Source organism: Ambystoma mexicanum, chromosome 3q, assembly GCF_040938575.1.
Source record: "Ambystoma mexicanum isolate Mex_15411 chromosome 3q, UKY_AmexF1_1, whole genome shotgun sequence".
NCBI lineage: Eukaryota > Metazoa > Chordata > Amphibia > Caudata > Ambystomatidae > Ambystoma > Ambystoma mexicanum.
The window spans coordinates 104,311,148-104,333,348 of record NC_090926.1 but is presented as its reverse complement, the minus strand read 5'-3'; the positions used below and the strand labels follow the sequence as shown (position 1 = coordinate 104,333,348).

The 22,201-nt window shown below is 45.2% G+C and overlaps 1 protein-coding gene across 11 annotated transcripts in view; it reads right to left on the bottom strand.

Moving 5' to 3' along the window:
• The window catches only part of ZNF385A (zinc finger protein 385A), a 529,518-nt gene that overhangs the window by 104,977 nt on the left and 402,340 nt on the right, over positions 1-22,201 (bottom strand). For all 11 annotated transcript variants that reach the window (XM_069653221.1, XM_069653222.1, XM_069653220.1 and 8 more), the window contains one exon: positions 6,676-6,829. In XM_069653221.1, coding sequence (XP_069509322.1) covers positions 6,676-6,829 — 154 coding nt within the window. The remainder of the gene's footprint in view (positions 1-6,675; positions 6,830-22,201) is intronic.

Sequence of the window (22,201 nt, the reverse complement as noted above, 5' to 3'; positions counted from 1 at the left end):
AAAGTTACGCGTATATATATATATTACAGGGTCTACGGTAGTGGCCCTGTAGTTATGGTTAAGTTTCTCAATTGGTAGAAAGAGCACTTTTTGGGTTGGCTTATAACTTTCGCACTGTTTGAGCTAAAAATATCTGGATTCCGGTCCACGGACTCATTTCCTGATTTGTGTTCCGCGGCCAGTCAAAGGCTGGCGTGACGTCCGCAGACATTGCATGCGCCCACTGATTGGATGGTGGAAAACATGAGCTGCGTCATATTTTTGTAAACGGTCACCATGTTGTATTCGCGGACAAAGGCCAGTGTCCGCGGATAGAGCAGTGAGGAAAAAGTGTGGAAAACACATTTGGGGTTATTTGGTGGCCCAAATAAGGTCTCGAAAGGGTGGGGGAGTGGAATACAGTTGACACAGCGCTGTTTTAATAGCTGAACAAAGGGTTTGCAGGTGCCACCAAGTCCGCGGACATCGCCGCGAACAGCGCACTGAGAAAAAAGTCTAGAAAACACATTTTGGGGTATTTGGTGGCTGAAATAAGGTCTGAAAAGGGTGTGGGAGTGGAACAAAGTTGACGTGGAGCTGTTTTTATAGGTGAAACAAAGGTTTGTGGGTGCCACTGAGTCCACGGACATCGTTGCTGACTGCAAACAGCGCAGTGAGAAAAAATTATGGAAAACACATTTGGAGTTATTTGGTGGCCGAAAGGGTGGGGGAGAGGAATGAAGTTGACATGGAGCTGTTTTTATAGGTGAAAAGAAGTGTGCAGGTGCCGTCCAGTCCGCTGACACTTTTTGTGTCCGCCGACATCATTTGGATTGTAGGGGGTTTAGTGCGAGTCTTGTTATTTGAAGGTGTATTGTACATATTTGTTCTATGGCTTAATTGTATCGTGGTTGTGGCCAGTGGCCAGATTCTTGGGGGCACAGCTGTAGGCCACTGGCCACATGCAGTATATGCGTATAGTTATTATAGGTACTATAGGGGGAGTATACCGTATTTGTAATATGGTGGAATGATATAATTGAAGGGAATATGGTATTTATGATAGTAGGAGGATAGTGCACTTTGATGTGTCCTTTGCCTTGGTGTGCAAGTGCCTCCCAGTCCACGGTCTCCTTTGGTGTCCACCGACATCATTTGGATTTCAGGGAGTTTAGGATGTATTGTACGTACTTGTTATATAGTTTAATTGTATTGTGGCGATTGTGGCCAGTGGCCACATACAGTAAAATAGTGTATGTATAGTTATTATAGTGCTATTTGATCTGTCCTCTGCCTTTTATACATAGCATCATGGACCGGGCACTGGACTGGCTGACCTGTTTTCCTTACTAACTGCCATTCCCAGCTGCAAGTGGGTCATTTCTACTGTACCACCCCACTCTCTACTTGCAGCGTACCCCAGGGTTCTATTCTATGCTTGTGACTCTTCAATATCTTTTTCACCCCTCTGGCTCAGCTGATGTCCTTTTTATTTTCTCATTTCCAGTGTTATGTTAATGACAAACAGCTTTCCGGAATTTTCCCTTCACTAATTTCTTTGCCTTCTCCTTTTTTACCTCCGATTGTCTGAGCGCCATCCAGGCATTGTGTGCGGTCAGCAATCTCTGGCTCAATGCCAGTAAGACAGACATCCTTCTTATTGTGACACTTCTGTCCTGATTTCCTCCTACCCTCTGGCCGCCCTCTTTGGGTCCTTGACTTTCACCATATATATATTACCCAAAATGTAATTATTCTGCTTGTTTATGCATTCGAATTTTGGCAGATCTTCAAAATATTAACAAACTATCACACCCATAGCACATTGGCATTAATTTCTGCCCAATCCAAACACCATTGTTTTCCACTGCCTACACCTGAAAAACAAAATCCCCATTAGCTTACACTAGAAAGATAAGGATTCTGTGTGGGAGTGGTTTAGCACTGTTTCCGTCCCAATGTTTGCCAATGTTCAGTTGTGGTTCTAGTCCTGGTTGTCTACATTGCTTGAGTTTACTCCCTCTTGTCCCTCTCTTTTCATGTAGGAGTTTGTGTAGAACAAAAACTATTTACTACAGGCACATTTTTGAAATGCTGAATGGGTTGCACTGGGCACCAGCCCTTTGGGTTTCCGCAGGGCCTAGGAGGCGTGGCAGTGTCACCCACATCAGCAGGAGAGGACACTTCTGGAGATTGGAGGATGAATAGCCTTTGGTAGCATCAAATGCCTTTCAACGGATTTTGTCCAGAAGATGTCGGGTGCGCATGTGCAGCAGAATTCAAAGGTGCAGGGCTTTGGGGGAACTGTGGGGCAGGCAACTAGCAGCTCCTGGATCTTGGCAACTTGAGGTCCTGTCAGAGATTCCTGTTAACCTCTGCCCCAAGGAAACACTTTCCAGAACCCAGTCGCTCCCAGTCAGCCAGTGCCCAAATCACCACATTCTGTTCAGCCTCTGGCATAGGCTAACCATGCTTCTCCGGGTCACAACTACGGGCAGTGTGCACCCCAAAAGCTGCCTGTGTGCAAATCTCCACCCAAGGATCGGCATCCCCAGGACGGCTCTATGTAGCTCCATCTACACACATTTCAATGTTGTATGTTTGGTCGCGGCAAATATGGATGTTTTACTCCAGTGATCCATTTGGCAAAACCAAACTTACCACTGTTCATTTGGTGTTAAGGAAGGGAACCACTGCATATCCCCCAGGAGTATAAAACCCATGGCCAGTATCCCTGGCCGTCACAATCATTGCCAATTCCAAACCCTGCCCCAGGACTACCATGTCTGTTAGTCTCCACCATCCAACAACAGCATCTCACAGAGGCCTTGGCCCGATGCCCTCTTCCCTGTCTTTCTCGTGCAAGGGTCTGTACCCAGAAACGTTTGGGGCATCTTCCCCAGAATCCCCTACACTGCCATTAGTGCTCCCGGCATCCCTTTCTGGGGGGATTAAAGATCACACCGACTTGACGCAAGCTAGTGCACTGTGGATGAAAGAATGCATGTATGAAGGAATGAATACATCTTCAGGTACTAAGCATACTAGGGCTGGAGCCTCACAGGAGATGTGTTCTGCATGTGAGCTATTAATGGAGGTTGAGCGGCTGGCAGAGCCGTCGTCTCCTACATTATTGGTTCCCCGGTGGCTGCCCGGCTTGATAAAAATAGTTGCTTGCAACAGGGCTGGTGTTTGTATGCAGAAGGGAAAAACTGCCAAAACATTACAACACTTGTTAGATGTGCTTAATTGGCCTGCGTTCCCAGGGACTAAGGCAGAATGGGCTGACAGGGCTGAGAGCCAGGGTCCTCGGCAGGCCTTTTTCAGGGGTTGCTAGAGAGGAAAGCACAGCGCACAGATCTGCTCTCTGAGGGCCCATGCTTGGGATGCTCCAGCCAGAGTGCTACTGCAGCCCAGAAGCAGTGTCCGAGGCCAGGCGACGAGACGTGCTGAGCAAGGCCCAGAATGCTCTTCCGAATACATTCGGATTGGACTGGGAAAGCGCTCATTGAAGCCAGGCGGAAGGATAGCTCGGGGGCACCGCGTTTGTCTTAGAAACAAGACAAAGCGGCGTAACGCAGGTTCGAATCCTGATCCTGCACTTGGAGTTGTAAATGAACAATACAATTTAAAAAAAGAAAGGCAAAAGACAGGCATTGTGTGCACAAGGATTACAGTCGCAATTTCCTTGTTCATCATTCCACGACTCCTTTTTTTACACTTCCGATCCCGCCTCCTCTTTTTAGTTTTCGGGAGGGGGTTGCATGTCACCCCTTCCTCTCACTGCAGGGGGGACAACCCAAGGGCTGCTGTTTTTTTTTTTTTTTTAAGAAATTCGGGATTCAATACCCTTTAACGTAGAAACGTTTCTGTGGTCAAGTGACCCGCTCCCGTGCACACCGCCCAGGTGATGCACCTCATTATTGACACATTGATAGAGCCACCCCGTATTTGTACACCGCCTTTTGCCTATTACGATGACACCCCGCAGTGCAAATGACGAACATTTGGCGGCGGGGACGTGGCTAAGCCTCAGTGCAAACGTAGCAGGTCCCGCAGTCAAATTACGTTTGGCAGCAAAAATGATCTCCCCTGTGTCTCTGGCTGTACACCTGGGCTGTTTCCATTTTTTGATTGATCCCTGCTTGCTTATAGGTTTTGTTGCAAACATTTTTTGTAATTTCCGCCTGTATTTATGTTCATTTACATTTTGGCCATTTTATCTGTATTCATCCACATTTATTATTTGTCTTGTAAAAAGATTATTTGCAATTGCAACCAGTATTTTTCTCTATTCATGCAAATTAAAATAATGCATTTACTAAAAGAACACACAGTCACATATAAAGTACAGAAATGGAGCTGGGTTCGACCACACCAATGCCAGCACCACTTTTACAGCAAATGACTGTTGGTTCCTGTGACTGCTGCTGACCTAATACACATGTTGTCAGCACACTAACAGAGTTCAAAACAATTTTTCACGCAAAATGTATCTCTGTGCTGCCATTCTGCAATGCCAAGGGCCTGCCTTGCATTACTGACAGCATGGGGGGCCTGGCAGAAAGACCTGCCTTTCTGAATTATTCGGTTTTTACAAATAAACACAGACAGAAAGAAGATTAATCTCTAACTGTATTTATGTGTCAAAATCGGTAAAAGCGGAAAACAGGGAGTGGCATATCACATTCCTGACAGGTTTACGGATTTATGTACAATCTTGTGCCACAACAACCTTTGTGCCAAAGAATACCCGAGGTTATCAGTATGATAACATGTTTTTTATGTTTAGAGTCATATTCTTTGCAGTCACTACTGAATTGCTAATGTTTTCATTCCGAAAGAGGGACATTTTCAAACTTGGATACGAACTTGTCACGTTACATCTCGAACTTGCCAACGTCGCAAAATGGGGAATGTGGGCAGTTTGATATTTTTAGGGCAATGCCACTGTTTCAAACCTAAGTTGTCTTGTTGTGCTCCGCACTAATGAAGGCCAACAAGGCCGAAACATGTCTGGGGATGCTTGGGGTCTCATGCAAAAGGCATGTGACCTAGACCTTCGAGCTGGACTGCCACTTTTGGGGTGGGACCAAGCCTAATTTTCATATGGCCTTTCCCCTTCTGTAATGACTTGGCAGGCGAAGAACGATGGTCTGGAGGGTGGCCCAGAGCAGTGTCAGAGGTTAGGATTAATTTGTTTTGTTTTGTTTTGTTTTGTTTTGTTTTGTTTTGTTGTTCTCCTACAGCATAAGCTTAATTGATACAAATACACAATTAAGCACATTTAAGTTATGAGCTACAAAGGAAAAATAGCTCTTTGCCTGTTGGCATCACCGTTGGGAAGGGCAGGGAAGTGGTTTCTCTCATGTCCTGGACCCTGGGCTCACCAACTGCCCGCTCTGGCCAAGGAAAACAACATTCCTGCAAGAATGCTGCCCAGTTGCATCCTTTGTGCACAGCTTTGCCAGGCTGTGAACCTAAATCGAGTGTAGCAGAGAAGCAAGATGCCAGGAGCCCCGATCGAGGAACCTGGGCCCGGAACCTGCATACATGAAAACAAATCTCTCTCCGGCATTGGAACCTGCCTAATCATATTCTGGGTCATGTTGTGCCAACTCAGATGGCTGTCAAAGCATTGGAGGGGGCACAGAGGTGACATCCTGCACCATGAGAATTGGGCTTGTGACCTGCGTAAATTCATGAGATAAGATCAAGTTCTCTTTCTCGTTTGACCTTTGTTCTGTGTCCTGGTGTGTCGATCCCGGTAGCAGAAGATGCAAGATGAAGGAATCAAGAGGTCAAACCCCATATTGATGCACTTGGAGCCTAGAGCCTGCAGAACCTCATGCTAGAGCAATGTTGCCTTCTGCACACGGACCTTGGTGGCAAACCATGCACCATATATCGTTTGCCACACACTTCAACAGAGAGGATTCAGCGGGGAAAAAAGGCTTTCCCTCTGGTCGAGAGACCCAGGGCCAAAGCCCATGGTGCTGGGATTTGGGGGTCAGTCAAAACCCCCTCTTCCCCTCCAAGTTTCAGAGGTACGATGCAGAAGCAGGGGAAAGGAGAACATAGGCGTACCTCCTTCCCACTGGACCCACTATCGCCACTCGGCCTTTGGCCGATCTAGTTCTCTCGCTCTGCAAAGTGCATGATTCTGACTGCATCCAATAAGGCTTTGCGAATAACCTTTGGCACAAGGGTGAACCTCTGCAGAATAATAAGCTTCCCGCCCAGGGGCATCCAAGTAAATAAGTTGGTAACGGGCATACACTGCCATCAGACAGATGGGAGACATTTGCAGACAACACAAAAAGGGCAGAGACCGACTAGGATCATTACGTTTGGCCCTATGTGAGAAGGGTGAGATAGGAGTGAAGGAAAAAGGGGCAGAGTTTCTCAAAATAATGGTCACCCATCTTTTAGACCCAGCTACCCAACTGTAATCGCCGAGGCTTCGGCATCTGCCAATCACTGGGGGTTCTGTTTTTCAGTGATCAGTTGTTGGTCTCCATTCTGTTCAGAAGGCTTTTGGATGGTTTCTAATAGCCAATTGTTCACCCTATGCATGGTGGCGGGTGGCGGAATGTGAAAACTAGCTGTTCTGTGCTCATCTAGTTCTAGGCCAGCAGGCGGGTTCACCTGGGCATGAGCGGGGGTTGTCAGGATAGTGATCAGGAGAGTACTCACCTATCCTATCGAAGTCACCCTCGCTCACGCTGGACGTAGGGCTAGCAACAGAGGTGCTTTTGTCACCTGGATCCTTCTGTCGGGTTTTGGCAGCTTCGATGCCCTTCACCCGCCGGGCATGACGGTTGCCTTTGTAGTGGGCTTCGGCCTGGCTCTGGAAGAAGAAAGATTTGTGCAGGTCAGCGGGGCTGGCAAAATAGAATTCAAACGGGCAGGACGCCGCCTCCAACGCACTGAACTGTCTTGATAGGAAACAAGCATTACAAAGCATACCACACAGCTTAGAATTGAGGCATCTTCCAAATTGGGCAACTACCAGTAACTATTCAAATATGTACATATATATATTTATTTTTTATTCGGCCCGTTTTTCATAGCAGTATATCCAACAGCTATTAAACACGGTCCGAAGAGGAAAAATACAAATGCATATTGCTTGCTATGGTGCACAAGCTCATTCACAGACCCAAATGAACCCGAGTTCTCTTCCAATCAGTTCCTCCCACCTTCCACCAAATATCTTGGTAGGATAGCCAAAAGCCCCTTTTCCTGCATGAGACATCTCCTTGCCTTGCCCTTTCGAGGTTGCCTATTAGACGGTGCCTTAGTGCCTCCTATAAGCCAAAGCAATTACCATGGAGTGCAGCTAGGAAGGTCACTGGATGTGAGAAGGGACAGGGGGTCTGTAAGTGTTGTTTGGCCGTTTACCCACCCATTGACTGTGCATGACTATGCTAGTCCTGCCCTAACCCACCGAAAAAACACCCTCCTGATATACCTCTTATCATGCAATACCACAGAACCTGGAACTATAAAAAATCTGCCAGTGTAATTTCTAAGTAGCCCTCTGAGAGTTTATGGCTTATTTGCCCTTGTAAAGGAGCTCCTGGTGTAATAAAAATGTCTTAACTTATTTATTGCATTCAAATTGTAAAACATTTTTTAGCAATGACATTCAAATGTAAACTGTGATGAAAAGAAAAAGAAAGAAGGAAAAAGAGAAAAAAGGAGCAATAGAATAAAAAAGAAAATCACAGCTTCACGAAGAATGTCTTAACATAGTGTGCCTTCAGCTGCTTGCTTTATAAGCACCATGTGCATCCTTGCATCTGTTCAATAAACTGAATTCCTGTTAAAAACATACATTGGCAAAGCCAACACATTTGTGCATAGGTTTTAGATTGGAATTGTGTCGGCTTTGCAATGTTTTTTTTTTCAGAATGGTGCTGAAAATGCCTTATTTCTATGTCTCTAACTAGCCCCCCCTCTGCTTCCTGAGTGGTCATTCATACATTCGACTCTCCTTGTTAATGTGCTCTAAGGCTAGACCTGCATTGTGCACTCCACACACACACACACACACACACACACACACACACACACTGTGAATACATACATGCTGTAGATTTCTAATAACAGCAAGTATTCTAAGACGTTACCCGCCCTTTATGGAAGTGTAAAATTGATCACTGTGGCACTCCTGCCTCTACTCCATCCTGTGTAGATCTACAGGCAACTTTTGGGAGGCTTTTGAAAATGAGTCCTGCTTCTATTATTTTTTGGATGGTATATTGGTGCGGGTTATGAAAGTAGTCATATGACACGCAGCACCCCCGATCCCCTGGAAGTTAAAAGTGAAGGTGGGTGCTAAATTCTGAGGAATTCCCCCACCCCCAATCCTCCCCCTGTCGTCCATATTGCTTGAAAATGGTGAATTGAATTTGGGTCTCATTATATTTGTGATGTTTTGGCATAATAATCCCAAAGGAAGCCTCGATGCAAAGCAGACACACATGGCCTTTGTGTCACTGATTATGTCATTAGGTTTTCCTCTTTTTGTGTAATGAACCCCGCCTAAGAGGGACGTGCCATGGTTTAAAAGCACGCCTGGAGGGCCGATGTTAGGGAAGCATGGCACGAAGGCAAGATGACGAATAAGCTACAAAGCATGGGAAACATGCCTCTCCGAATATTTTATGAAGTCAGAAGCAACTCTTTCAACATGTTAATTGGCAGAGCATAATGGAAGATGTGACTGCTATGGACCGCAAGCAAGTGTTGGACATTATGCAGCAAAGGATTTGAGGGGAAAAGGCAAGTTGTTTTGGGTCACAAACAATACAAGAGGATTTTTTTGTTTTACAGTTTCTGTATGAGCAGAAGGTGAAGGTGGTTGCCTGAGGTTCCTGGAGCAGGTGCTTGTGAACAGCCTGTACCCACATTCAATGCAGACTCAGAGCCAATGCGGAAAGTCTGCACGAATGAACGCTCGGGCCAGGAGCCTGCAGTGGCCAGCTGCTTCCCTGCATGTATGGACTCCGCCTTTATTAGTTTTGGCTATAAGGTGGCGTGTCTGTCCCACCTATAACCTGAAACTAATGCATCGAAGTATAGCTAAGGAGCAACAGCATATGTGTTATGTTGTTTGATATTTGTGTCGTGCCTACTGCCATTGTTATACCTGCGAAGCGCTGTGGGAGAAAGGCTGCTTGTGAATAGTAAATAGAATTAGGTGACTATTCAATTACTAGCAGAGATTACTAGATCATGCAGAGCATTGTATTCAGATGCAGAGATAGCTGCTATGTCAGTGACTATGTGACAGCTGGACCGAATTTCTTGTGGGACTCAGCTGTATTCTATGGATTGCAGTGCAAGAGGGGGAATGGGGAGTATAAATAGTCCATCAACCCCACCGGCAACTGTGCTCTAGCACCTTGAAGCGTCTCATGTGCTAAATGGAATTACCAATAAGGATCTCGGACCCAAATAACCGGACAGACTCAAAGAATATGGCCAAGAACTACTTTATTATTAGCATAGAATAAAGTAGGGCAATCTGGCGAGCAACAAGCAATAGTACACGCACTAACAACCAAATTTGATTATACAAAGGTGTTATACCTCGATATGCATCACCTATGAGATCATCCGACGTGGAAAACTGTAACAACTATTGAAGGGAGGGATTGGTTAAGGGATCAGATATACATATATATTATGTAAGTACTAACAATATTACTTGGGACATTCAACAGAGCGCAGGCACACCATTATCTTTGTTTGGGCTTATTGAATAGCCCTTGTTTTTGACTTTTGAATATTAGACCATTAATTTGTCCATTTTGACCTTCTATTTACTGCTATTTGATTCAATTGAGCTGGGTGTCATTACCCTTCTTGACCTCGGGAGACTTGCTCACTCCATCATGATTGGGTTTTCCACATCTTTAATTGTCTAATACTTGACTCTTGCAGATGTTTTTTATTTGCTCAATCTAGAAGAAATATCTCTTACATACATGACTGATGCTTTTGACTCCCCTTGTTCCTTGCAATTATTTCTTGAAATAGCATCCCTGATCCCCGGCCAATAGACTCCTCTTTATTCCTCACACAAAGCTGTTTTTCGAGCGTCTCCTGACTCTGTAGCCGTGGTCTGTCTCTGAGGTAGATTGATTGGTTTCAACACAAATCCGGCGTCCATCTTTCCACCATGGCCTCTCTAGCCACGTTATGTTCTCTTCTGCAGCAAGTTGCTATATGTCTCATCTACCTTGCATTTCAGCATATATACACTTATTAGTCAGCAGGTTACTTAATCTTCTTTGCATATATGATTTCTTCATATTCGTTTATATGTTTCTCTTGTTGCTTCAGTTACATCTTTATGCTTAAGCATTTGCATATCGATTCAGTGCATCTCAGTATCTTTCCTCCATAACACCACTCTTTTCTCGTCAGATTTCACTAATAGCTCTACGATGTCTAATGGTGTGTGCAGACATCCTTCCACCCTCTCAGTGCAAGGGTACATTTGATACGGTTATTTGAGTGAATATCGTCTTTCATACACTCAATGCGGTATTGACCTGGTGTCCCACATGGGGCTCTTCTCCTGTTGTTCCAATATAACGGAGGTGAAGGGCGGGAGCTAGGGATGATGTGTACACCTGCTCCTCTACACAAAGGTCTACAATCGAGGGCTCTGCTATACTTTCCATGCGGAAGACGTGCACACCAAATAACATGCATTAAATGCAAAACAACCTGTAACCATGGACTCCCACCACTGGCACATGAAGAGGGGCACAATGCTTGAAGGTGTTGTTTGAATATTTACCAACCCCTTGACTGCCCATGGCCATGTGCTAATCCCTCAGGCCATACCAACCAACTTCCTACCCCTCTCCACCCACAACACACCCTACTGGGATCTCTTTGAGCTCACTTTATCAAACCTTAAAATCAAAATATGCACTGGAAGTGCCTGCTAAGGTTGTCTCAAAGCAGTCTGATGAGAGTGAATGGCTTAATTGGTGTTGTAAACATGCTACTGGTGTAATGGAAATGTCTTAGCCATGTCTGCCTTTAGCCACTTGATTTTTAAGCAGTATGCGTGTCCTTCATTGAAGCCCTGTTAAAAAACATGCATTAGCAAAGCCAACAGTTTCAACATGTGTATAAGTATTAGATAGACATTTGCAAAGCACCACTATCATAATCTTGGATAGTCCTGGTTAACTCACAATTATTGTTTATTATTGGTTCTCAGACATAAAGAGATTCACACGCTGAGTGCGGTATTTCCGGTGACATTTATTATTTGTTATAGTGCAGACACATGGGCCTCATTACGAGGTAGGAAGTAACCATGGTGCTGTTAGCACCATGGCTACCCCCTTACCGCATTCCGGGTCCGGGCTCCCGAAATAGGGACTTACCGGGTCATTCCAACCTTGGAGGACCCGGTAACTCCCCATTCTGAGAACCATTCCCCATTCCCATTCGAGCCCCCATAGGGCTCAATGGGAATGGGGATGGAGCTAATAACGGGCCTGCTAATAGCGGGCCCGTTATTAGCTCCCTAATATAGCGGGACGTTATTAGCTCCCTGGTCCCTTAGCTGCTCCCGCTAAGGGACCTCGTAATGGGTTAACAGCAACGGCAACAGCACCCTTACCGTTGCCATTAACCCCTTACCGCCAACCTCGTAATGAGGTCCATGGTCTATTGGCTGACCACCAATGGACCATGTATCTACATTATAACAAATAAAAAATGTCACTGGAAATACTGCACTCTGCGTGAGAATCTCTTTAGGTATGAGAAGGAATAATAAACAATAATGGCAAGGTAACCAGGACTATCCATGATTTCCCTACTAGAGTTGTGGGATTTCCCTACTAGAGGTGTGGGTTCACCTCTACCCACCTGTGACCTTGCAGAGACATATCCAGAGCATTAGACCAAATAACGAGCGCAAAACAGGAGTGTTCACATCGAGAGCGCAGCTTTCTCTCTACCCCATCACTATCATAAGCCCAGGTACTATACCATTTTAAAGCTGCAACCATTAATCACTAGTTAGTATCATTACAGCAATGCCTGGCAAATACCTTTCCCATATCTGCACAAAATCCCAAACTGTTGGCATTGTCACTGCTTGTTTATTTACTCTCCTAGATCTATCCGTCTTTGTGGTGACCCTTCAGTGAGATTCATTTTGCAATTTACAAATGGGTTGGCAAAGTCAACATTTTTAGGTTTTGATTAGTGTTTTTTGTTTCCTGTGTTGCAGGCATTTCCATCATATTCTCTGATATTACACTCAGATACCAGGAATTAGCCTTAGGTGTCAGGTGCTCACATCACATGCCAGGTATTGTCATCTTATGCTGAAGTACTCAGACTATTTGCCAGGTATTATCATGAAATGTGAAGGTGCTGTCATCTTATTTCCAGGAAGTCACTTCATGCCAAGTATTGCCATCAAATGTCAGGCGGTCGCTTCACCCGTCTAGTAGTGTCATGAAATACCTGGTACACACATCATGTGCAGATATTGGCATTTAGTGCCATTGTAGGTGCAGTTTGTTTTAACAGTGAGTCCAGCAGGGACCCTGTACTATTTTCCACATCTGGAAGCAGCAGGATGAGGGCAGATCCTCTAGACATTTGGGGCTAGGCAGGTGAGTGTGGTGGGGAGGCAGAAGGAACCCGACGCAGTTCCCTTCTGGTTTAAGGGCATGGGGCCTACAGGAGAGTGAGGCAGAGGGTGCAGGAGCCACACCGCCGATGTATCTCGCGGGCACTTGCAACGTGAGGCTGTGCCATGAGCAGCAGTGGGATATACTCTGCCAGAATTGTCTTCCTTTGAGGGGCTTGCATCACTCATCTCTTTGAAGTAAAAGAAAGTGAAGACCCATGCAAATCCTCGTTCAGGTTTAACCAGAAGAACATCAGTTGTTTGCTGTTTCTGCAGAATGTGCACACCTGTGGAAGGACACAGCGGCACACATACAATAACCAAGCGAACACGTTCCAGTGAATCCCACAATCCCTCTCTCCCAGTGCATTAGTCCTGGCTGGCTCCCTTCAAGTGGTGCTAAACTGTCACTAGGAGCCAAAATTGAAAGGGATGAAATCTAACTCTCCACTTCACAATCAGATTAGCCATTTATGCCACCAGGAATATGTTTTCCAGTATAATGTTTGAAGTACTAAAGCTATGTGATATATTTAATCTAAATCTGGCAGGTTTCCTGGTAGGCCAGTAGATGATACATCCTTTTTTGCTTTGCTATTTTTGGCCCGCATGGCCACTCGTTTGTCAAGATGGATTCATACCCTCAGCTGAGAAAGGCCTGGGCGAACTTCTCTTCAAGTAGCCTATGGTAGGCGACAAATCTGTTAAATAAGATGTGGTACTACCAGGAGAACAGGACAGGTTTTTGGGCGCGATTAAATCCCAGATGAACTTTTGGCAGGTTTACGGGTCTTGTCCAATCTGGAGTGACAAATCTCGTGAAAAAAAACAAGTGTATTCGTCAGGTTTGTCTAGCTAATCAGGGCTCTCTCAGGGGATTCATCGATATCATGCAGCCAATCAGAGGCCTTAAATCTCCTAAAGGACAAAGGAAGTTTGTCCCCCTATATAAGGCCCAGCTCACTTCATGTTCCTTTGTGGGTTTTCCTAGACTGCGGGGGAGGGTGTTACACAGAGCAGACTCACAGTTGGATGGTTGGTGCTACTTTTCGAGGGTAAGTTAGATCTTCTGAGGAGTTTGGAGCAGTATTTTCTGTTTTTTGATGGTCCTTTGTGTAGTATCTTTTTTTGTGTTGTGTTCTGAAACCATTTTTCTGTTCCCCTTTGTCCAAGTGTTTGTTTGGTTGGTGATTATGCCCTGTGGAGGTTTACCCTTGTAAACTAATGAAAGAAACATAGCCCTTTTCACCATGTATCTTTCCCCTTTCCTATATCTTTTTAAAAGATAAAAAGCCCAAAAACGTTTCAACAATCTGCTTATTCGCTCAAAAACACAAACCTCCCAGAAAAACAGTATCTTTGTTGTAAATGGAGTAATGTTTTATTGTATTGGAGTAGTTGTCGTAAGCCCAATGTGGAATCTTTGCAATGTGCCGCTGTGGTGCAGGGGGTAACGATTGGTGTTCTACTCCAAGTGCCAAACATATATGCAGATGATGCATTTTCAGGAATAATAGTCCAGGCTACAATAGAGGAGATTGGGTAGAGAGACTCCCAGAACCCCCTTTGTTTTGCATATTAAGTAACTTTTGGTCTCACCCTAAGTTACCAGGGGAATCCAGATGTGGACCCCTTGCTCACTGTTCTCAGAGAGGCACAGCTCCATCTCACTGATGATGCCCAACAAGGCTGAAACACGTGTATGGGGTTGCTGTTGGTACTCTTGTTCAGAGGAGAATTGCCATGCATTTTGGTGCTGGACTGCGCCTGGGCAGGACAAAGACTGATATGCAGGGATATTTCTTCTCTGTGAAAGGGACAGTGAGCTAAAGACTTGGTTGAGACTCTCCCAGGGGCCATCCACCCAAGAACAGGTCAATGGGCTGTGTTCGTGCTGTTAGAGAGACTCCTAGAACCTCCTTTGTTGTGCATATTAAGTAACTTTGGGTCTCACCCTAAGTTTCCAGGGGAATCCAGACATGGACCCCTTGCTCACTGTTTTCAGAGAGGCACAGCTCCACCTCACTGATGATGCCCCAACAAGGCTGAAACATGTGTATGGGGTTGCTGTTGGTACTCTTGTTCAGAGGAGAATTCCCTAGCATTTCGGTGCTGGACTGCCCCTGGGCAGGACAAAGACTCATATGCAGGGATATTTCTTCTCTGTGAAAGGGACAGTGAGCTAAAGACTTGGTTGAGACTCTCCCAGGGGCCATCCACCCAAGAACAGGTCAATGGGCTCTGTTTGTGCTGGTAGAGAGACTCCCAGAACCCCCTTTGTTTTGTATATTGCAGGAGGTATGATACTTGTTTGGTGCTAGGGGGAAATATGCACTTTAGATCATTTGACTCCTCCCCATGTTTGTGCATGATGTCACTGTATATGTGCATTAATAGATGTGGTAGCCGAAGCTGCCCCTGCCACAATAGTTTGCAGCATGTGGCCATATTTGGCTGCAGTTTATTCCCTTTGAAGTAATACCACACTTTTGATTTTCATTGTGGGTTATCAGCAGGAAGGCTAGGTTCACATGGGCTTGATAGTGTTAGAGGTGGTGGTGCTGGTGTAGTTCTGAATGCCAGGTAATGGTGTTGTTTGTTTTCTGATCTGTAACAGGTGACTGTTTCTCAAACAGCCTGCAAACCATACAAGGGAAGAGCAAGCTCTTTTAACACTACATCATCTGCATCGGTGGTGCTGTAATTCCCAATTCCACCTCTTTAACAGTGCTTTCCATCAGCACTGCTGGTCCTGTCTTGGTGCTCTGATGCATCATTATATTTCTCTAAATCATCATCCTCAACAACATCATCATTATCAATCTCATCATCAGTATTGTCTGGTCCAGTGAATGGGGGTGGCAGAGATAGAAACATATAATGTCCAGTCTCCTCATGCTGTTTAAGTGCTGCATCTCCCCTAATCTTCATTAGATAAGATCTGCGCATATCCCTCTTCTCCCCCTGAGATGCCGGGAGGAACTGAAAGTGAAGCCTCCTCTATCGGTGTCTGTACATATTCATTGTCATTGTGCGATACATGTGCATTTTCTTGTATTGGTCCATGGATCCCTTAGTAAACTGTGACAAGGGTGTGGAACAGGTGTTGCATGATTCCCACAATTGGCCACCGATGTGCACCCAGAACGTGTTTTTGCAAGAGTGAAAAGAAAATGCACAGCACATCTCCCCCTGCCACCCTCTCTCGTTCGAGTGATTAGATGGTGTTCCAAGTGTGTGTGACTGCAGCCAAGCAGAATCTCTGCTGCCCCCCCTCCCCGAGCTAAATCGGGCGAGTGTAACATTCCCACAAGCTGCATTCAGGGATTGCCTGCTCCTCCCTCTCCCACTCCCACGTATCAATCGATGGCACATCTCTCATCCACTCACTTCAAGAGATGGGCATTAATGTTGTGTCAAACACCAGATCCCTGAATGAATGTCTGCTGCTCCGCTTAAGCAAAATCAAGAGATCATGCCTCTCCATAATATGCCCAAAGGTTTCCCAGCTCTTCCTGGTTCTTCCTCCAGTTTGCACCTGATGGCCCATATGTTGTCCACTGGTTTCAAGAGACATCCTCCCCAAATCTCTGGAGATTGCACTTGTGTTGTTTACCAACTGTAAATCAGTGAAAATGTCACAGCGTGCTGTGTATGCAAAACTAACCCTAAATCTAACTCTCGGAGTGGGTTCCAGCCTCTCTACCCTTCTTCTACAACTACTATAAACATCCCTACACTTTCCTAAACACAATAAGCCTGCCCGCGGTAACAAACCCATGCCTCTCTGAAAGCTGCCTGAGACTTAATGGGACCTCCAGCTTCTGAAAAACTTCAGACAAACATTTCCAAAAGTTCTTCCGCGGTTCCTTCTTGACAAATCACCCAAGATATACGTGATTTGAGATCATTGTTGGAAAGGTCACCCAAGCCTACTTGTTAATGGAAAGAAAAAGCTGGCTGAATGGAAGGGGGGTTGTTGTTGAGAGGCTTAACACACTCTGAGATCTCAAAACACCCTGTCAGATCACTCAAAATAAGAGACAGTCCAAGGGTGTCCCTGAAATACCTTTGTTTGTCCTGTGGGAATCACAGGCGAGCTGAAGATTGGCGTCCGCTCAAGGTGATATGAGGTTTAAGGTGCACAACCACAATACAGTTAAACTATTAAAAAATGTATGCCCTGGCGAAACAGGAAACTATTCAATAGGGGGACAATTAACTACAAACTGTAAAACGATTTTGTATGACATTTGTAAGTACTTTCTGGTGTCTTAGTTCTAAAATTCACAGAATGATTAATAGTGAATGGGATGTGTTGGAGAGTGATCCCAAATCAAAGAAACTATGCCCGCACTGCCCTGTTGTTGTGTATAAAATATCAGACAATATTGGGGACTAAATAATTTGGACAGATATGAATGTTAAAAGTACAAGAAAGACATTTCGAATGATAGGCAACAGAGGCACATATCTGTGAACTAAATGCACACAATGCCAACATATTAATAAAGGAACACTGTACAACATTATCAGTGGCATGGTGGCTTCATATTGTGCAATATGTATATTACAAGTTCTTTCAGTAAGATTCATGTGAGAGAAACTGTCACAAAATGCCATCTCTTGGGGAAGAATACCCTGAGCTTTCTTGATGTTTATGTTAAATGTTTATTATAGAGGGATGCAGGTAAATCTGTCTCCGGAGTCCATACTGCAAACATGTTACTCTGCTGATCCTGTCCAATAACACCTCTCAGCAACTGCTTTGTATCCTAGCAAAATGGCATTTAGAAAGTGGCATGCAGTCCTGCCCACAACCTGAGGGAACATAAACAACAGTCAGGATCTGCCCTTAACAGTGGCCATTCCTGATTCTAAATTGAATTAGAGAATGGTGTGCTCCTCGAGCCTGGTGGCAGATAGAACTCTAAATATAAATCATGCCTGGTTTTGGCACAATTATACTGGCCAGAATCTATTGATGTCATTGTACGGCCAGCTTGGTTGCTAGGGACCCACTGACAGGGCTGTGTGGGTATCAGTGTCTGGAAACTGGGTTTCACCCAAAAACAAGGATTTGGGCCCAGCCATGGAAACCCCCACATTGATTGCGGTGGGAAGTTTTATCCCCTTCTATGGAAGCCAGTGGCTTCATTGGGAACCACTGCTTCCAATGGATGCTGTGTCAGGTCAGATGAAATATTGCAGCAGGGTGGTAATTAACATAGACCCTTTGATAGGCTATCACCTAGAAGTCCCCAAGCTAACGCACTGAGAAATTCAGCATCTCTGGAGGCCTACGATAAACCAGAAGTAAGGACATGTGTAGACTTGAACTCTACTGGTGCAGGAAGCTTCCTTCCTGCCCAGCACAAGACGGGCCTTCTTTGTCTACACTCCAAGACTTTGGCGATTCCTCCCCATTAACAACAGACTTGTCCCTCACATCTACAGTTCTGGAAGGACCTCAAGACCCTCTTCTTTAAGGAATGGCAACTGCCTCACACCTAGGTCCAGACACCCTCCCCTCCTTACCTGAGATTGGGTGACCTCTTCCCCACCGTCTCCTCCCATGGTTGCTTGTAGATCCCTTGCTGCCAAACTGACCACCCTCCCAACTCCCCTGTTGTTAGCTCCCCGCTCCCTTGTGTCCCTGCTTCCCTCACTTTGTTCTTGTCCTAAGATTGTAAAATGCTCTGTTGCTTCCAGATGCTCTGTCTATGGAAATGTGTTTGTGATATGCCTGCTCCAAAGTCCTCCTCATTAGAAGTGATGACCAGGGCTACAAAAAGTCAGAAAGACTCTTCCCACAGCCATCCCAGAGGAATATATGGGGTGTTATGCTGGCTTGGCAAGGCCTACAACAAACTGAGACCACTTGTACCCAGGAAAATGCTTACTCGAGTTGACAGTCCCTACAAGTGTTCTCCGGAAACCTTCCTGACTGTGATGTGCAGGGGAAGGACCCACCTTGGCCTGGGAGGCCCTCGAAGGGGTCCTTCAGCAACCCAAAGTCATGAACCAGCTCAGGACACTGTCCACCTCAATCCACTTTCGAGCCAGCTTGACTGATTCAAGGTGATTTTCAAGCCGCTGCAAGCAACCAAAGCTGACTTTGATACTCACCACTTTTCGATCCTCTATCGAGCTGTCGAGCCACTAACTTGACTCATCACCTACCTGCACTCCAGCCTTTTTCAAACCAATCACCACTGAAGAACCGCATTGCATTGTTGGACCTTTTCAAGCGAACTCAACCAATTTAAGACTTCTTGTTCACCTGATTTCAGGCATTCACAGCAACAGGAGCGCACCACATCACAGTACCGTATCGTGCTGACTCAACTATCTTGGTGCCTGTTATCCATTGGGACCCACTGATTCAAAACATCTCAATGCAGACCCAACCCCGCTCTAAAACACTTTGAAGCCTTGCTTGATACTCACCACAAGCCCCAACATCAACACTATAAAGTATTTGAAATGGTTCTGTCTCCCTGAACTACTTTAAAGGGTACTCACTGGTGATCATTACAACCCCTCTCACTACCTTTTTAAACGCCATCTTCTGTTTCATTGAAATCGCTGCTGAAATGATTGCCTATGTGCCGGTCTTCAGACTCCAAGTGTCCACTTTTATTTAAACAATTGCATATTCTGTGTCTGCTCCTACAAGGGTGACTGGTATGTTATTGTTATTTTAAGTTAAATTAAAGCATTGTATATTTAAAGAAGCTTGGTTGGTCGGTCTTCATTTTGGTGCAACAGCACTTTAGTTCTTTGGGCTGCTTGGTGCTAGCACACATCCCCCCTGAAGCGTACAGCCGGCCCATGGCCCACTTTGTCGGGCTGTACCCGGTTCACCTTTATGATTGGCATTGCTGCTGGTTTATTAGTAGTGTGGCGCTGAGGCAGAGTTCTACCCATTGCTCATTCCTGTGTTCCTGCAGAGCAGCACTCTTTCCTTCACAAGAACAGTCTTGGCAGTACTCAAAAGAATATCTTAATAGAAAAGTGAAAACAGACTTGCATTCACAGAGTGGACGTTAGCAATGCTGATGAGATCATACAGAAAGTGAAACACGCCTCTTAGGGAAGTCACATGCAATAAGCATCCGAAAGAGGCTGGTTCAGCTTATCACATGGCTGCAATAGCCATCTACCCAGCAAGTCAACAGAAAATGGGGACACCCGAGGAAGGCAGGATGACGGTTTTCCACGGGATTTGCCTTTTAATGGAATATAGGGGGAAGACTTTCGGAAGCTACACTAAAATGTTGGTGTGCCTTGTTGGCACTCACTCCACAAGCTTCCTCTTTGCCGTAGACACCTCTTACAGAACCCTGAGAACTCCTTGGAACCCATTCGCTTGGGCACGTATGTTGATGGGTAAAACGTGAGGTGTTGTTTTTGCAGCCTTGAGAACAAGTGGTGGGGGTTTGTGTACCCACAGCTGCTCTCCCCAAAGCTATTTTTGGCTCTGATGAAAACAGGTTTTAATAGGATTACCAATTGATGAAATAAACAGGTCTCAAAGCGATTTAGAAAACTAAAAGACAAAAAAAAACGAAGATGGGCTCAGAGAGCGATCAGGCATTCTGCTAATCTCCTGTGCTAACATTTGGGTAAACTATGCAATCACCCACCCGGTTAACGAACACTGCGTGCCCACAGCTTGCCTGAAAAGGCCTGCACCACGACATGGCGCAGTAGCGGGGATTAGTGGCAGGGTCTGCACGTGCCTCGCGTTCTCCAGAGTGAGAACCTCTGATGGAGGAAACACGGAGAGATCTGAGGCCCTGGCTTCGGAGAGGAATGGCTTACAACCAGTGCCACCCCCAGACATTTTTCATAGGGTTGGCCTGATGTGGTCACTGGGGTGGCACACCAAAACAAACACATAACCGAAAGGCAGGCCAGTGAGGGGGGGGCAGCGTTTTTATAAGGGTGGCCTTGGCCTCCCCTTGGCGGCGCCTCTGCTCACAACAGGAATGCCACCGGACCGGTATTTTTCTTCGGATAGTATCCAAAAAAGCCAATCAAAAACCAACAACTAAAATGAAATCCTCAAAATAAAGAGTATATTTATGCATTAATTATTTTATTGTTTAAAGTAGGGAACTAGCTCGAGAGCAGGGGAGCCTCGCTCTACGGGGTGTGGGCAGCCAGCATTCCAGCCTTTGGGCTTGCTTCTTTTAACAGTGGTGTTAAATAAAAAAAATCCTCAAAGTAGGAACCGAATGAAGCTTGTTAAGGTGTCCCAGGAAATCATTTTTAAATCTTAGAGAACAGGGGCATTTAATTTTTGATGTCTTACAATTAGAATCATGAGGAAGCTTAGCTACATATTTCTTCATGGTGAGAGGGGAAACGTTACAGTTCTTAAGCTAAAAATAAAGTGTTTTGGCTATAGATGGCTAAATAAAACTTTCACTAATTAAAAGTTCAAACGGGTGATTATAAGCAGCCAAAACAAGTGCACCCAATTAGAGAAGTGTCAGTGCAAGAATTGCCCGAGGGGCCAGTCTTGCTGCTAAGAACTGTGTAGCCTGAAGTTGGAAGGCAGTCACTCTCAAAGGGAGCTTTGTGAAATGTAATTCTGTACACCCAGCAAGCCTGGGCGAAGGCCTGCCCTATTCTCAGACTAAGATAAGAAAAAATAGAAAACACCATTTTTTCCTAAAAGGTACATCTGAAATGCATGTGCTTTTAAAAAGGAGAAATACACTAATAGTTGAGCAAACGTGAGTCTAGAGTCAAGCAACAGGTTGAAGTTGTGGCAATAGAGGCACCTCCAAAAACTCTTTCAACATGAAAACTCAAAATATGTCCCGGGGAAGCGAAACATCATATATTCCCTTTCCGCGTGGTTAAGCTTAAAGTTAGGCCCAGGCACCCAGCCCTCAATATGACTGAGAAGGAATCTGCTGGATTCTGTACCACCGAGACCCTGGACTCAGACACATTGCTATAACTGTGTGACCTCAGTAAATCGATTCTAGAAAATCAACAACACTAGTTCTCCAATGGGATTAACATGGAGGATAGAACAGACACCTGAGGGGCCCCACACAATGCGGTAGCATGGACCTCATAACAGGATACAACCAGGACCCTTAAAACACACATCCCTGGCTTCTGAATGTTAACCAGGCTCCTGTGGTCCACCATGTCAAAGGCTGAGGTGCAGAAGAATAAGTAGGGCCATAGGATACCTGTGTTTCACAGAGGGCAAATTATAAATCAACTACACATATATAAATAAGTAAATATACGGCCCAATAGAAATGTGGAATGCAGTATCAGGAAGAATGAATGCATGAACCCCAGTCTAAATCGAGACTGAAAGTCATCAAGTAGACTCTATACCATATTGTGCTAATCCGAGCTCTGACTTGTATCTGGAGCCCTAAGCCCCTGGTAATTTACAAATTAAACACACTGCAAACACTTTAGAGGCTGGCCTCTAGTCCACCAGATTGGATCTGAACAGATTAGAAACACACGCAAATGATAAACCTCCTTGTCCAATTT